This window comes from Siphateles boraxobius, unplaced genomic scaffold (genome assembly GCF_051911475.1).
Source record: "Siphateles boraxobius isolate OS27281-9 unplaced genomic scaffold, OSU_SipBor_1 66, whole genome shotgun sequence".
Classification (NCBI taxonomy): domain Eukaryota; kingdom Metazoa; phylum Chordata; class Actinopteri; order Cypriniformes; family Leuciscidae; genus Siphateles; species Siphateles boraxobius.
Window position 1 is genome coordinate 2,645,968 of NW_027509193.1, and position 15,208 is coordinate 2,661,175.

Sequence of the window (15,208 nt, forward strand, 5' to 3'; positions counted from 1 at the left end):
TCTACCATCACATCCATCCACATGCACTGTAGAATGTAAAAAATATCAGAAAGGCAAATATCAAAGCTTTTTATTTTCAAATGAAATAGGACATCAGAACATTTATTTTTATTCTGTTTGCAAATACACGGAAAGATGCCAAATGAGCAAATTTAAGTCTGGTTGTTATTGGATGATGCCATGGAAATCAAAATGCTCATTAAGCAACAAAGAGGTTTTGTGTCTGCTCACATGATCAGGATATTTAAAAAATGAACCGTTATAATGGTCTTAAGTAATGGTAGAAAGCAAGTAAACTGGTTGAAAAATGTAGAAAGCAAACAAACTGGCAATTTTCATGAAGCTATTGAAGGGTTAGTTCAGCCAAAAATGATAATTCCTCCATTTTGCTCACCCTCATCTCATTCCATCCAAACCCCTCAGACTTCCGTTCATCTTAAGAACACAAATTAATATTTTTGATGAAATGTAAGATATTCTGTCCCTCAATGGACAGTCGCACTCGCATTTTACGCTTTTAAAAGTTTATAAAGAGATCGTAAACTAATCCATAACCATATGTATTGTGCGGTTTATTCCAAATTTTCTAAAGAAACTCAATCGCTTTATATGATGAACTGATTATATTTAGGCTTGCTGGAAAACTTCCGGCGAAACATAACTTGTTTGTGTGGCTGTGGCTGTATCTTCAATTTTCTAAGGTAGATTTATCAGCATCAATAGTGTAACGCTTGGTTTATAGTAAGAATAGACTCAGTTAAATAGTAAGGCCTAGAACTAATTTAGTTGTTGAAACGTTAGGCTAGATGAACACGACAGTTTTCACACTTTCCCTCCCCCCGATGACCAACAACGAAGGATCATCCATTTCTACACAAGATATGTTGGTCTTTCTGTGATACTAAAATGCGAGTGTCTACCTTCCCAGTATCTACTTAAGTTTTTTCTTTATTGCTCGTTCCTTTGCCCAACGTGACAACTACAGCTTACAGCTTTAATAGCCTATAAGCAGGAGTAGTAAAGTTAAGCCTTTTTAACACTGAATGATCGATTACATGAGACATGATACATTTCAGTAAGTTGTTCTACATCTTTTAACATAACCTACCTTTCTGAAGTTTATTCACGTTTAATTCATGCTGTAACTACTTGTTAAGAGTAGATGATCGTTTCAAGTGTGCTTCGTCAGCGTTGCCGCGCTTGAATGACAGCGATTTGTCAATCATAGGCTACCACATTAAAGTGCCCCATTATGGTTTGTTTTGTTTGTTTTTACCTTTCATGCACTGTGTAATATGGCTCTCTGTGAATGTAAACGGTCTGCAAAGTTGTTAAGTCAAAGCTGCCCAATAAATAGTTATTATGTGTGTGTCCCAAAAGAAAGAATCGACTCTGAACGCCTAAACGAGTCGTCACGAACTCCAGTCTCACTTCCGTGACCTGTACATGTAACGCGGTGACATTTGCTGCCCGCAAACAACTACTTTGTCCCTCAAACACTGGTTCGTGTAGTGTAGACCTACACTGCCGAGAAAACGCCGTTTTCTGCTCTGCAAAAGCAAATTCACTTGTAAACACTTCTAAAAGATGAGGATTTAAGTGGTTAATATTACAACAGCAACACAACAGCCGTATAACCTTTTGATTTCTTCACCTGGTTTCTTTCCTTTTGAATGTTCACCAGAAAAGCTGGCTTATTGAAAACCATAAAGTAATCATGCATATTGCGAATTGTCGAAACGAGTCGTCAGCAGTTTCAGACTCACTTCCTGTTGCATACCTACATAACAATGTAACACGTTTGCATAATGCCAGCCTATGGTGGTCATTGGCTGCCTGTAAGCAACGTCTACTTTGACCATCAAAAATTGTAGTTGTTGCTGAGGCCTGGAAGAGTTTGGTTCGTGTTGTCGACATGTCGAGTACACGCCGTTTTCTACGCTGCCAAAGCAAATCCAATTTGATGCACTTCCAAAGGTTGAGGACTCGCGCTCGAGTTGATATTATAAAACTGACTGTTTGTATCTGTGTGTATCAAGCACTGAGGAAGATAAAAACTGAAACATCCATGTGTCAGGTGGCAGTGTTCATTTTAAACTGTGGTTCACCGTATTTCTACAAATCCAATATCCTCCAGGATAACGCTAAAAATCACAAAGATGTATAACAAAATAAGCTCACTGAGTATGCTCGTAGGCCTATATGAATTTATGTATGAACATTTTGAGGATTTCAGTCCATATTAGTTGTACAATCCTTGATTACATAAAGCAGATACATACACATTTGATATCCTCCTCATCTTGTAAAATGGACCAAACATACAATCAAATGAGATTGAGAATATCTCTCCCTCTTAATTATGAATACAATCTAACAATAGCAAGTAGTAAATCATGTTTTGAAAGGCTATTGGCTATTTTAAAAAAGGATGAACTTCAGCATGTCCTGCCTCAATGTCCTGTTTCAATAGTAAAAAGTGGGGGTTTAACAGTCTTTCTTGAGGATCACTGAGATTCACTCACTCACTCAAGAGCAGGAAGTTCAAGTGTGACATTACTAAAGGAATATATCACATCTGAAATGACCTGGGAATTATGAACCTGTACTAGTAACGTAATAAGATTACCTCACTTTAAAGTGCAATCTGTATTTACTGAAACTGATCATACATCACTGGATATCATTGCTAATCCAATATGGTTTTACAGTCATCCATCAGCACATTTAATGTCACCGCTACAGGAATGACAGATTGGAAACTTTTAAAAGTCTCAATATACATTCTAAGCTGTCATCTATTGCATATAAGCATGAATGGACATAAAAATTACTGACTACAATAAAACATTCAAAATTCATGTTAGATGTGGATCTTAAAGGGATAGTTCACCCAGAAATGTAAATTCTGTCATAATGTACTCACCTTCAAGTCTTTACAAAATTGTATAACTTTTTCCTGTGGAACACAAAAGGGGAAATTTTGAAGAATCTTTACTTTTTTTATTTTTTTTTAACATTTTTGGATAACCTATCCCTCGGAATAATTAGACGTCTGTGTCATTGCTTAGTTAAAAATATCAAAGCATCACTATCATCATCTATAAATGCAATGCGTCAATGCATCTCATTGTCATTCACACTGATAGTACGACTCCTGTGTCAGTTGCGTTGCGCTCTTACTCTGCAGTGGACGCTATACTAGTCTATGGAATCTGGGTCTGCGTCCATGCAGGTCTCCCAGGGGTTTCTGGGCATTTGTGGCATGGAGATGATAAGGAGGCTGAGGCCACTGAGGAAGAGGAGGGTGAAGGCTGCGCAGGCGCAAGCGAAGGACCATGAATAGTAGTACTCGATCCATATGGTCTCGTCGCTGTCGATCATGCGTTTGACCGACTGCCTCATGACCTCCACGGAGATGACGATACACAGGCCTGTGAGGGTGAAGAAGGTCACACGGGTTAAATGGAGAATCAAGAGGGTGGTTTTGTGGTGGGTGTCTGGGGTTTTTAAACTAGTGATTCACCAGCATTAAATTACACAACCCTGCAAGTCCTTTAATATGTATACATGCTCTCAAATGCTTTTGACCTGCAAGACACTTGACCAGTTGGTGGACTGACTGTGAAACTGTTACTGCATTAATGTGCACAATTCGCCCTTGTGAAAAGAAGAAGAGTACTTGGTTCTATTGAATGTGGACTTGTAGTGTAAGTTTATTTTCAGAAAAACTCTACTTGCATGTTATATATTAATGAAATAAAAGGCCGCTTAAGCGCACTTAGAGACATTTAAAATGTGCACTTTGTAATATTGTCAGTTAAATGTAGTACATTTAATAAGGTTTTTAATAATCTTTTGTTGTACGCTTATTTTCATGTGTTGACTAAGTACCTGTAAAGAACTTGATTACAATTTAAACTATAGTATGTTATTCAATATTATACTTAAAATGTATATATTTTAAAATATAGCCTACTAAATTCCAACTTCGATACAAATGTGTAATTACAAATATATTTAAATCCACGGCATACAAGTTTCAATAGAAATTACATTAAAGGCCACCTGAAATCAATATTTCCTTTTTTTAGCTTTTAGTGTGAATAGGTTAGGCTTAAAGTTATAAATAAGCTGGTGTCTTCCAAACCAATGACAATATTCGCATTAAGGAGATGTAAGCATTCAAAACGTAGTCTCTCATTTCCGCTCAAATGGATCACAAATTTTTATGATGTCACCGAGGACTCAGTACATCTTCTGTCCAATCAAATGCTCTCTAGAATGTAAAGCGTTCCGCCCCCTATACTATAAATACCACCTGGCCAAAGCGAGTTTCGTCACAAAGCAATATGGGTCATCGCCAGGGTCTATATAGTCGTCACCACTTTTTGAAACAACTCGCCGCAATGATGTACCTAATACAAATAAATAAAACATCTCGAGTTAACTGGCAGGGCATTCTTTCGTTCGTTTCTCAAATAAGAGGTGTTCTAGTGCTGAAATGTGTTGTCTTTTTAAATCAAGCTGCTGAGCTTGAGTGGCATGGATACAATGTTTTCTTGTGGCTCGTGTCTTTAACCATTAAAAAAAAATTCAAGTAAGTATAAATTCAGCTTAACATTGTGCTTACCTGCAAAAGCAAAGAACATGCCAGCTGGTCTCAGTAGGTAGTCTCTACCCTTCCCAAAAGCCCCCAGGAGGCAGAGACTGCCCAGGGTCATGAAGGCCAAACTGAAGATGGCGATAGCAGCAGCTGAGATGTTGTACTCTGACAGAAGAAAATCACACAGTGAGTCCGAGTGTGGATCCAAGCAAGATCAAGCTGCATTATGGGATCTAATGGAATCATTACTATTAAATTGTTCTCTTAGAACATATCTTCAGTTATGCATTCAGGTGTAACAGAGAATCCTATATCTTTCAGAGCCCTCGATTCTGCAGACTTCTCACAGATTTATCCTATCCCAGAATGCGACAGTTTCCATTGAAGAAATGTTAGGCCATGGCCTTGCATATTGTCTCCTAAAAATCCTGTCAATATACAAAAGTTGCCCTGCTTTTGTATATTATTGACATTGAACATTTTTTTTATCTGCTGCCTTTGACGTCCTCAGGATAATCGCCAGTCAAGAGTCTGTTATTGATTTAAACCTGATGTACAATTATGTAATATCACAATTAGTAAATTTGTGCTATGCTAATCTGCTAGCATGCTAACTGAAGAAAATAAAAGACTTGAATTTGACCAATTGTAGCTTTGGGTGCATTGTGATGTCTGATAGGTAATTTAAAATAATATATATTTATTTATTTCATGGTTAAGACTCAGCAGTGTTGTTGAATTTCTAATAAGTCCCAGAACAGAACTCGAAACAAGTTATTTTAGCAAGAAGTTTCAACACAAGCTAACTGTTACTCACTGTTTTTGGTAGGTTTATCAAGTTCACTTATTTTTCTGTTTCATACTTTGTAATTAATATCAATGTTTTAAATGCAGTTCCTTCATCAAAATAAGTCACATTCACCTCTGTAGACACCTTGTTCTCACAATCAAATCATTGAAGGATGACTTCATCTACCCTGCTAATTCAGATTATATGGCTAATCAGCCTGACCTCTAGACTAATGTTGCGTTTAACATCATTAATTAGTAATACAGACAGATCAATAGTGTGAATGACTATTGACATTTTAAGATGTGGCTCAGGAACTGTGTGGCGATGAAACATTCGTGCTTTGCTTCACGTCTCTTCGCATTCAAGGCTTTATCCTCTTTATGACCGAGCCAGAGCGTAAAATAGCTAAGATGCACTTTGCTCAAGTAGGTGGAAAATTTAATGCCAACGGCCATATTTGGTTGGCAGATTGCACTTCTTGTGATCGGTGGACATTACCTGAGAGTGACAAAGTTCTAGCGTTAAGAAGAATAAGACTATATAGCCAATATGTTTTACTACTAGATGTACTAAATATTGATATCTTGGGAGAGTTACTTGCTTATGTTCTAAGCTAACAAAAATATGTTCTGAGAACATTTTTGCAAACATTATCATTAAGTTATGAAAATGTTACTTCTGAATGTTTAGAAGAAGAAAAAATTGTGTGTGTGGGGGGGGGGTGGTTTTCTTGGAAATGTAAATAAGTAAACATTCCATTTTGAAACATGCGAAAGTTACTTTTGAATGTTCTCTGAACATTCTGAAACAAGGGGCAACATTTAAAAAGCGTTAGACGAATGTCCAACTAAACCGTTTCAGAAAAAAAAGGTACATGAACTATGCATAAATAATGATTTTGGTCGTTTTGAGAACATTATTAAAGTCTATTATTATATATTTTTTTGCTTTTTAGTATGAATATGTTAGATAGACTTACTGACCGTTATCTATAAGCTAGTGTGCTCCAAAACAATGACAAAATTCACATTTAGAACATATACAGAAAGTGTTCAAAACGTACAGTCTCTTACTTCCACCAATATGGGTCAATGATTTTGATGACATCACTTTGGACTTCAGCTTCTCATCAGATTTTCTGTCCAATAAAATACTCTCTAGAATCTAAAGCTCCGCCCCTACATTATAAATAGACCCTGAAGCTGTGGCTGAAATCAGTCACTAGTTCACACATTTACTATGTTCTATATAGTGTATGGTACATAGTGCACTATATAGGGGATAGGGAACGATTGCTTTCCATTGAGGTGAATGAAGTCTGGTTTCACGTTAATGTCTGCAGCATGAACAGAGTCTGCTCCAGTCCAGAGACACAATATCACAGACCGGATTATATGAAGTCGCCGGAGAGCAATAAAACATATTGAACCCATTTTAATTCTGCACAGATTTCTATACTTTAAAGCGATATTAGGAGGAAACTGCGGCTTTAACCAGTTCAACAGCTCTGGCCGAGCTGTGATATAAATGAAACATTATTGGCTATTTTAAAAAAGGGGAGGAGCTGTTCAATATGTCCTGCCCATTCATCCTGTTGCAGTGGAAATTAAGTCAACACATTGAATAATGCTGCACGTTTCAAGGAACTTCAGTGGGTCTTTAAAGTTAACTAACATTATATTATTGTTAACAGAAGAACCCTTGCTCAAAAAATGAGAGAACAAAGCATTAGCCCAAGTTCAGAGAACATTCCCTGTTAGCAGGGTTCCTATGCATTGCTAAGTTGTAGTTTTTAACACGTTGTAATGAATTTTCTAGGGTGTTCAGAGTGTTGCTACTATCCTAAATCAAAATAAGCTTGTCCCCAAATCTCTTTCTAGATATGGTTTGGGTCACTCCTTCAATGCAAGTTCAAAGGTTTTGTTTGACATTGATCGGGCAGAAATAAAAAGATGGCTTATACCTCTACTCAACAGTCTTTCTGGTCTGTTGTGTAAACGGTGCAGTACACAGCAAATTTTTAACTGTTCATTCAAATTCCTAGTTTACTTCTTATCCACTCATCTCTGCTTGGTATTACGCCTTGGTGGACGCCTTTGCAATATCCTCAAGTGATTTCAAAGGCGGAGAACCTTACCTTTCTGAGTCTTTACTTCAAAAACTTCAGCCTCTTCCCCTGATGTGAAGTGTTTGAAGTACGAGCAGTTCTTGACTGCAAAACAAGATGAAAACAGTTATTGTAGCTGAGGGTTGCAGGTGCTGCCGTAGCCTGTCGTTACGATGCAGCCAAACTACCAATGAGTCTGCTTGACATTTTCTCCAGACTCCATAGCCGGGTGCGTGAAAACAAGCAGGCATTCGTGTGTGTCCATCGAATGGATCAGGAAATCTGAATTATGTGCAGAGGGCATGTGATTACGTGGCGCAAGCTTTCTTGCTGGTATTCATGACAGGATCCTGTAATAAGATGCACATGATGTATTTATGTATGCGTTTTTTTCGGCAAGGGGGGAAAATTAGCTGATGAAATCTAAGAAGCTTTGTATCCTAACCATTATTTCACCCTCCTTAACTTGACATAACAACACTTTTTGTTGCACAATTCCCTAATATTCGCCCCCAGAAATTATCTTCTCACCAAAGTGTTCATCAGGTTGAAAGTCCACAAAATCGCAAAATGAGACCTTTGTCTCGTAAATCCTTAGGCAATGGGAAAGTTACGTTAAATAAGAGTTAATTCGGTAGGAACCTCTTCTTTCGATTAAACTCATAAAGCAACCTCAGCGTCCCCTGTGCCAGGAGAAAGACATGAGATTGGGAGCTGACAGAGGAGCTGTTTGTTACGCTGGACCAAAAATCTCCACCAGAAGTGGGGGGTGGGGGAGGCCTATCTATAGGTTACCTAGCAACAGACTGGTCTTAGCTTTATTAGTAAAGGCAGACTGACTGAGGCGAGAGAATGGGATGCATCGCGCTGTGCTGCTTTAGACTGTGATTTACTCAGCTTATTTGACTATTCCCATCACAGGCCCTTAGCGCAAGCTGTTGTGGATGAGTTCATCTCTCAATGGGCCTCTGAGAGCCTTTGGCCATAATGTTTGCTGCCATGTGTAGGCTAATACACATGTTGAGTCATGGTCAATTGTCTGGGTAAAAATAACTATGCGTTAGCATTTCAATACCCTCATCCCACGAAGTGAGACTGGATTTTGATTGCGTTTCAAGCCCTTTGTGGTAATAGAGGGTTTCGTGGAGATGCATTGACATGCCTCTATGTTTTACAAGCCACTGAAGAGGACTTTCATGTCCTCTTCACCTGTCTTGCTTCAGTAGGCCTTTTAGCATCCTTCATACATTTGACCGAGACATGCAAGGACAGAATGATCACGAATCGGTTCCAGATAAAAGGGCAACTCTTGACAAATCTGTCATTTTCCCCCCCCTTGCACCTATCGAATGTAAGACCTGTGCCATGCGCCTGACTCTGCATGTAGGCAAATCTGTTTTTCAGCATGATTGTACCTAAAGCTCTAAAAGACTCGAATGAGTCTTTTCAGTTCAGCAGCACCGCCGAGCAAAATGAGGACCTGAAAATAGCGATTTGGGGCGTATCATTGACCTTGCAGGTTTGTTAATGGAAGCACTTATTTCAGGGAGGAGGTCGATTGCTGGGTTGCAGTGGCTGTCATTTTAGTTTTTTACATCTTGATTAAAGCTCACTCCATTTCGTGGCTCATGCAAACAGACCATTGGGCTTGGCAAGTTGCCTTTAGTGTGAGGTTTTCGAACACCGTTAGATGGCTGTGCTTTTTATCCCAGTAAATATGGAGCAGTAGCTCAAGAAAACAGAGGTGTCCTCTTTTGTTAACTTGCAGAGTGACATTAGATTCTGGGTCAATGTGAGAGGAGGACACATTTAAAGCAGCTAACCCGCTAATGGTGCTTATATATGGGTCGCACAAGGGAAGTGACTTCCTGTGGGGCCTCCGTGCCTTTGCAGAAGTTTGGCGGACCAACAGAGGAAAAAGCACCTGCCACATAAAAGTACTAAATGAATAGTTAATCCAAAAATAAAAATTGTCATTCCCTTCATGTTGTTCAAAAAGACATTCTTTCTTCAGTGGAAAACAAAAGAAGATTCACAGTGGGTCTTCACATAGCTCTTCAATGAACAGTGACTTAGGACCATCAAGCTCCACAAATGACAAAATAACATCATTAAAGTTTCATAATGGTAGTTTATTTGACTTGTGTTCTGTATTCCAAGTGTTTTGAAGGAATAGAATAACTTTGCGTGAGGAGGAAACTGAACTTTATGTTATTATTTATTGAAAATAGAATGATGCTTTTGGTAACAAGACATGTGAGTAGTGTCCTGCCATGGCACGTTTGATGCGGCTTGATATACCATATTTGTGTTCCACAGAAGAAAGAAAGTCATACTGGTTTGGAACAACAGGTGTGCTTGAGTAAACGATGACAGAATTTTCATTTTTGGGTGAACTATCCGGTTCTTTTACAATTAGATCCTTCAATGCTGTATCAGAATTTTCCGTTTTCAAGTTGTTTCAAGCCACTTAAAATGGCTATTTTAACATAATTAACTCCACTGGAAATATCAAGAAACATTTTAATAGACCTGAGTATTGAATGAGTGTGAAATGCTAGATTCCCTTGAAGAACTTGATGAGTCTCGCCAACACTCACAGTTTTTCTTTTCCCTCTGTAAGTCTCCAAGTCTGGGAGTGAAGCCAAGAATCATTGAGCAAGCAGGAATATAACTGCTTAAATGCTATGTTTTTGGCTCATGGCTTCTTCTGTGCAGTTCAAGAGGCTATCCAAATCTAACAACTCCCCAGGCAATGGTGTTTGCAGTACCAGTGTGAACTGGGCCACACCTTGTCTCATGGGATGTCACTTAGAACGACTGCGCTCTGTAAGGTGTCTGTGGAGCCTCGAGGTTAGGTGCTTTCTAACCTTTTCCAGCACAAATTCTCCCACTAGGCCAGGAATATCAACAGGTGTCTCCCAAGACTGCAAGCCACCACCTGATTGAACTGCATATCTCCTAATGGTCTAAAGTGAGAGCTGCGGGGTTTGGTTTGAGAAAAGTCGTGCTTCACATTGGTAAACAGTCCTAGTTCTGTGCAGTCCCCGACTGAAAAATCCAGCATTGCTGGTCAGCAGCTTAAGGTATGTTTTGCATGCTGGTACCAGCAAGGAATGGGGCTTGCTAGTTTGCTGGTCACCAGCACATTAAGTGGTAGTGCTGGTGGACCAGCTACTCCAGTTCAGCTTTGCTTGATAACAGCATGACTATGCTGGTCCACCAGCTAGACCAACACTGTACTAGCGTAAACTAGTTTGGACCAGCATTGAATTCATGATGGATTATGCTAGATTTTCCAATTGGGAGTGTCATAGAGAAAATGTTTGACAAACCACAGATTTAGTTAATTCTGACTGATGAGCTCTAAAATTATAGTTAAGATCTACGATGGAATAATGGCTAGTTCTTTATATGTTATTGATAGTCTTGCATAGGCAGATTTTTGACAATCCGCATAAAGTCTAGTACACACTGCAGCTTATTCCAGTCAAGAACCACCCACTCTTGGCCCATCACTGTTTTTACATATAGTTTAGGGGTGGCTAAATTAGAAATATCCCTGAGAGTAAAGCGCAATACAAGTCTTGACCTTTCAAAGCTCAAAGCAACTAGCTAAGAGAGCAAACCTTTGACTTCTCCTTCCTCAGAAGTTCTCAATGTAGCACCTGGGAATAATTCTGGAAAGATTTGATTCACTGTAAAGCCAGACAATCAGATTGGAGCTTGCTGCTTTAAGAAAGCTCTTGCCATTTTGTGTGAAATATACATCAGATGAATGGTCATAATGTCCATAAATGGTCCAATGGCATTTGAGGCTGATGCTACATGCTGGACTGCGAGATATAGTGCCCTGTAATGGTGAGTTGTCTACACATCTAAGATAAATAACTATGATGGATAAACGATGGATACTATAGATAGTGATTTAAATCAATTGAAACTGCAGGCCGCTGTCCTTCTGCCATCAACATCCATAGTTGATGTGAAATCTTGGGGCTTTGTTTAAGGTTGGGAATCTCTCCAGACATTCACAAGAGCAGATGTTGGGAGTGATTTCTCTGTTTATCCCCACAGGTCTTCCTGAAGTGTGACAAATAGAGGATGCTGGTTGTACTGCCCCCTGCATCAAATAGGAGACAACCTGGCTCCAATTACCTATTCATTCCACTTGTTTCTATCGTTTCAGAGCCCTCTTTTCCATCCATTCCACTCAATACCATGATCATCCATCCACAGAACTATCAATTGTTGTTATATTTGATCTATACCCTCTCATCTGTATTTCTCAAGACTTAAATGTTGACATAAGTATGTGCGCAGAGCACAGTTGACGGTTAATTGTCAGGAACATAATGTTTCAAGGCAGTTATTCAATGTTTTCTCAATGAATGCACACAGTCTTCATCAGTCTTTACTGTCATATGAGTGAATTGCATTTACTTTTTCATACTCTTTTCTTCTTCTCCTCAATCTATTTGTCCTCATGAGCTTGGGCTCAGGAATGAAATGAGGCTGATCCGTCCCTAGAGTAGCGTAAAGAACAGTCGGGTTATTTCCCGTCTCCCACAGGTAGATACAGCTCATCTGCCTTCCATTAATCCAAAACCACATTTCGGCTCATAAATCATCTTAACCTATTTATTATAGCTTTAAACAACCTAATGAGATCATAAACAGCCAATCGGCACCTGTTAAATTCATGGTGCAGAATGGTCACCAACCTCACTCAGCAATTCAAAACAGTGCTATTGAAATATTATACCCTTAATTTGAAGACGAGACACCCACCCGTATTGTGGGTTAATGTTTAATAGCAGAGCTCTTAGAGAGAGAAAAAAAAGTTTCACCTTGCACTTTCTTGCTCTGCGTGTAAGATTATAGTAGGCTTGCCTTCTTCTGCTCCTCAATTTCCACTTACCAAACTTAAGATGAATGAGGTGCTCTTCCAAAAACTTGTCTATGCCTTTGGGCTACATCAGTTGGATTTTTGCTAATGGCGTTCATGAGAAATAACTTACAGTAGATATGAACTTCCTTACCTCCTGGCAGGCTGATAGGGCCACAGCCTTTGCCCTCAGGGTCTTCCTCCACAATGAAGATACTTTTTTTACACAGTCTCCAGAGTCCAAAGTGGGCCGCTTCACAGGTGGTGTTGAGCTGCTCCACCCTGGGACTCAGAACCGCCCAATGGTCCGTCACCACCGCCGCCAACATGGACGAGATGCCCACCAGGATAACCAGGAAGGTGATCTTCACCTTGGTCTTCTGGTCCTCTAGCATGGTGACCGTTGAAGATAAGTGAGCTTTGAGTTTGTGCCGTAGTATAAAAGTGCCTCTGCCCTTGAATGAATGCTTTGGTTTAGTTTACTTCTAAGTGAAAAGTAAAAGTCACACGGCAACACGCTATCTCTTCACTCCAGCTCGCTGTCCGCAAATCTCTGCTTCTGCTTGGAAAAAGAAAAAGAGGCCAGATAATAGTGCCCTAGATTCTCTCTCTCTCTCTCTCTCTCTCTCTCTCTCTCTCTCTCTCTCTCTCTCTCTCTCTCTCTCTCTCTCTCTCTCTCTCTCTCTCTCTCTCTCTCTCTCTTTCTCTCTCTCTCTCTCTTCCTGTAAGACAGTCATTGAGTTTGGTGGGCTGTGCCTTTAGACCTGCCTTCATGATGTAAGCAAAGAAAAAGTTTATTAGCACATATTGTAAAACATGCAGCTCCTCAGGAGAAAATGCAGAAATTAGCATTTAACAAAACAGTTGTGATACGCCATAGAGGACATGTCTGAGTTTGTATATTGGGTAACTTCTTAGACCATGTGTACACAGGACATGTGATCACTTACATAATAATCAATGGAACTGTCTAGAAGAACCAGATGATGGACACCATGTGTCTATTTTTGAGTTTCCCCATCTGTCTGAAATTATTTAATAATATTATATACAGTATGTGATTTTGTGATGGACTGGCCATTCATCCAGGGTATTTCCCTTCCTTCAGACGCTGGAATAGGCTCCAGCAACCCCATAGTTTATGCTGTTTGGAAAATGTATGGATGGATGGAATTATGTGATTTCTTTTAATTTAATTTAATTTATTTATTTTACTTTGATTTCTATTCAGTATGTATTTAACCCTGTGGTGACCACTTTGTTTGTAAATTATTTTACTATATTTGTTTTTTTATTTCATATTTTGTATTTTTAGGGGATTTTATGGTATATCATATTTATGCAGTAGTTATAATCCATTTATTCACTTTTTGAGCAAAGATCTGAAAATAAAATTTCCTACTTAAATTGATGATAAATCCTGAAAGCTTTGGAGCACAGACTTAAGTTTGGTCTCTTTTTAAAGAAGACACTTGGCAGATTAGTGCTGAAGTGAAAAAGGTTACAAAAAAAAAAAAAATTGTATGAAATATATATTTTCCCAAACCATTTTTTACTCTAAAACTGCAAGAAAATCAAAGCCATAAATCTAAACAAGTTGTTTACCAAATTTGAGCTTAATATCTCAGAGCTTGATAGCTTTCAGTAAGATTTGGTTTGGTTCAGTACCAAACATTTCCACTATATATTAAATTAGTTTCACATTCATTTCCAATTGACCACGAGGAGCACAAGTGAGACTATTATTTTTTTCAGGACCATTTACCCTGTTTTCGAATCATAACCATGATTTTTTTTTTTTCACAAGTGCTAAAACCTTTGCCAGGTTTTGTACCATTCCAATGAAGTAAACACTAAATCTAAAAAAAAAACTTACAATTTTTTACATCGGTCAACTTGTGATGTTGCCAATAAATCTTCCCCCCCCCCCCCCCTAAACTTATACAGAGTTTTAGCAATACTAACATTCTAAAACAGCCCATGCAAAAGCAATTTGTATACCTATGGATTTCAGTTGATGATGAACAGGATTTTCATTGTCATTTCTCTGTTACTGAAGCTGGCCGCTGATTAATCTATTATAGTAAACATTCTGAGATGAGGAAGACAGAGAACAATACAAATAAATTGTTATGGTGCAATGCATTGGCCAACACATTTAACATTTTACATGTCATGAACTTAATTTTCATCTTGCATGATTGGATGTTGATGTCTTGTTGTGTTATTTGTCTTATGTCTTGCTTTTCCAAAGCAGTTTAATTATTTCCTGTGCTACTGTTGCACGATTAAAGGATCCAAGAGGCTCATGGGAAATTTCCTTTTATTAGTAGATGATCTACTTTCCCCCATCAGTGAGTGTGAGAGGATGTAACTCTACCTGGATATCAAAACGAGTTTTAAGTTTTAGGAGGAGTCTAAGACTCTATTGTCTCTTATTGTTAGCATTTATTTCAAAGATGTGCATTTTAATTTTACTATTATGTAGGTGTCTTACGTAATATAAAGAGCTATTGGTGTCACTTGCAATGGCATGCATAACTAGCTATGTTTTCATCCACCTATTTTTATGCACATTTTGGGATATCACACATAAAAAAAAAATGCTGGATGGAAACGCCACGATACGCATAATTTCTAAAAATGCACATTAAACACGTATGTGCTCAATTGAGGCAGATACATTTTTTTCCCAAAAACAAGACATACACATAAACTACAATGCCAACACATTTATTGAATGAATTCATTGATGCACAACAAAAAACTCACTTGACTTTAGATGTGATTGGATAACTGGAAACATAACTAGTG

The 15,208-nt window shown here is 38.5% G+C and overlaps 1 protein-coding gene across 1 annotated transcript; it reads right to left on the reverse strand.

Annotated features, from left to right (window-relative positions):
- Positions 1 to 45: 45 nt before the first annotated feature.
- Positions 46 to 12,955, reverse strand: cacng1b (calcium channel, voltage-dependent, gamma subunit 1b). Its single transcript, XM_077211680.1, has 4 exons — positions 12,549 to 12,955; positions 7,537 to 7,611; positions 4,634 to 4,771; positions 46 to 3,434 (listed from the first exon to the last, which is right to left on the reverse strand). Exons 1-4 carry the CDS (start codon positions 12,787 to 12,789, stop codon positions 3,202 to 3,204), a joined length of 687 nt encoding a protein of 228 aa, XP_077067795.1. The 5' UTR covers positions 12,790 to 12,955; the 3' UTR covers positions 46 to 3,201.
- Positions 12,956 to 15,208: the final 2,253 nt, after the last annotated feature.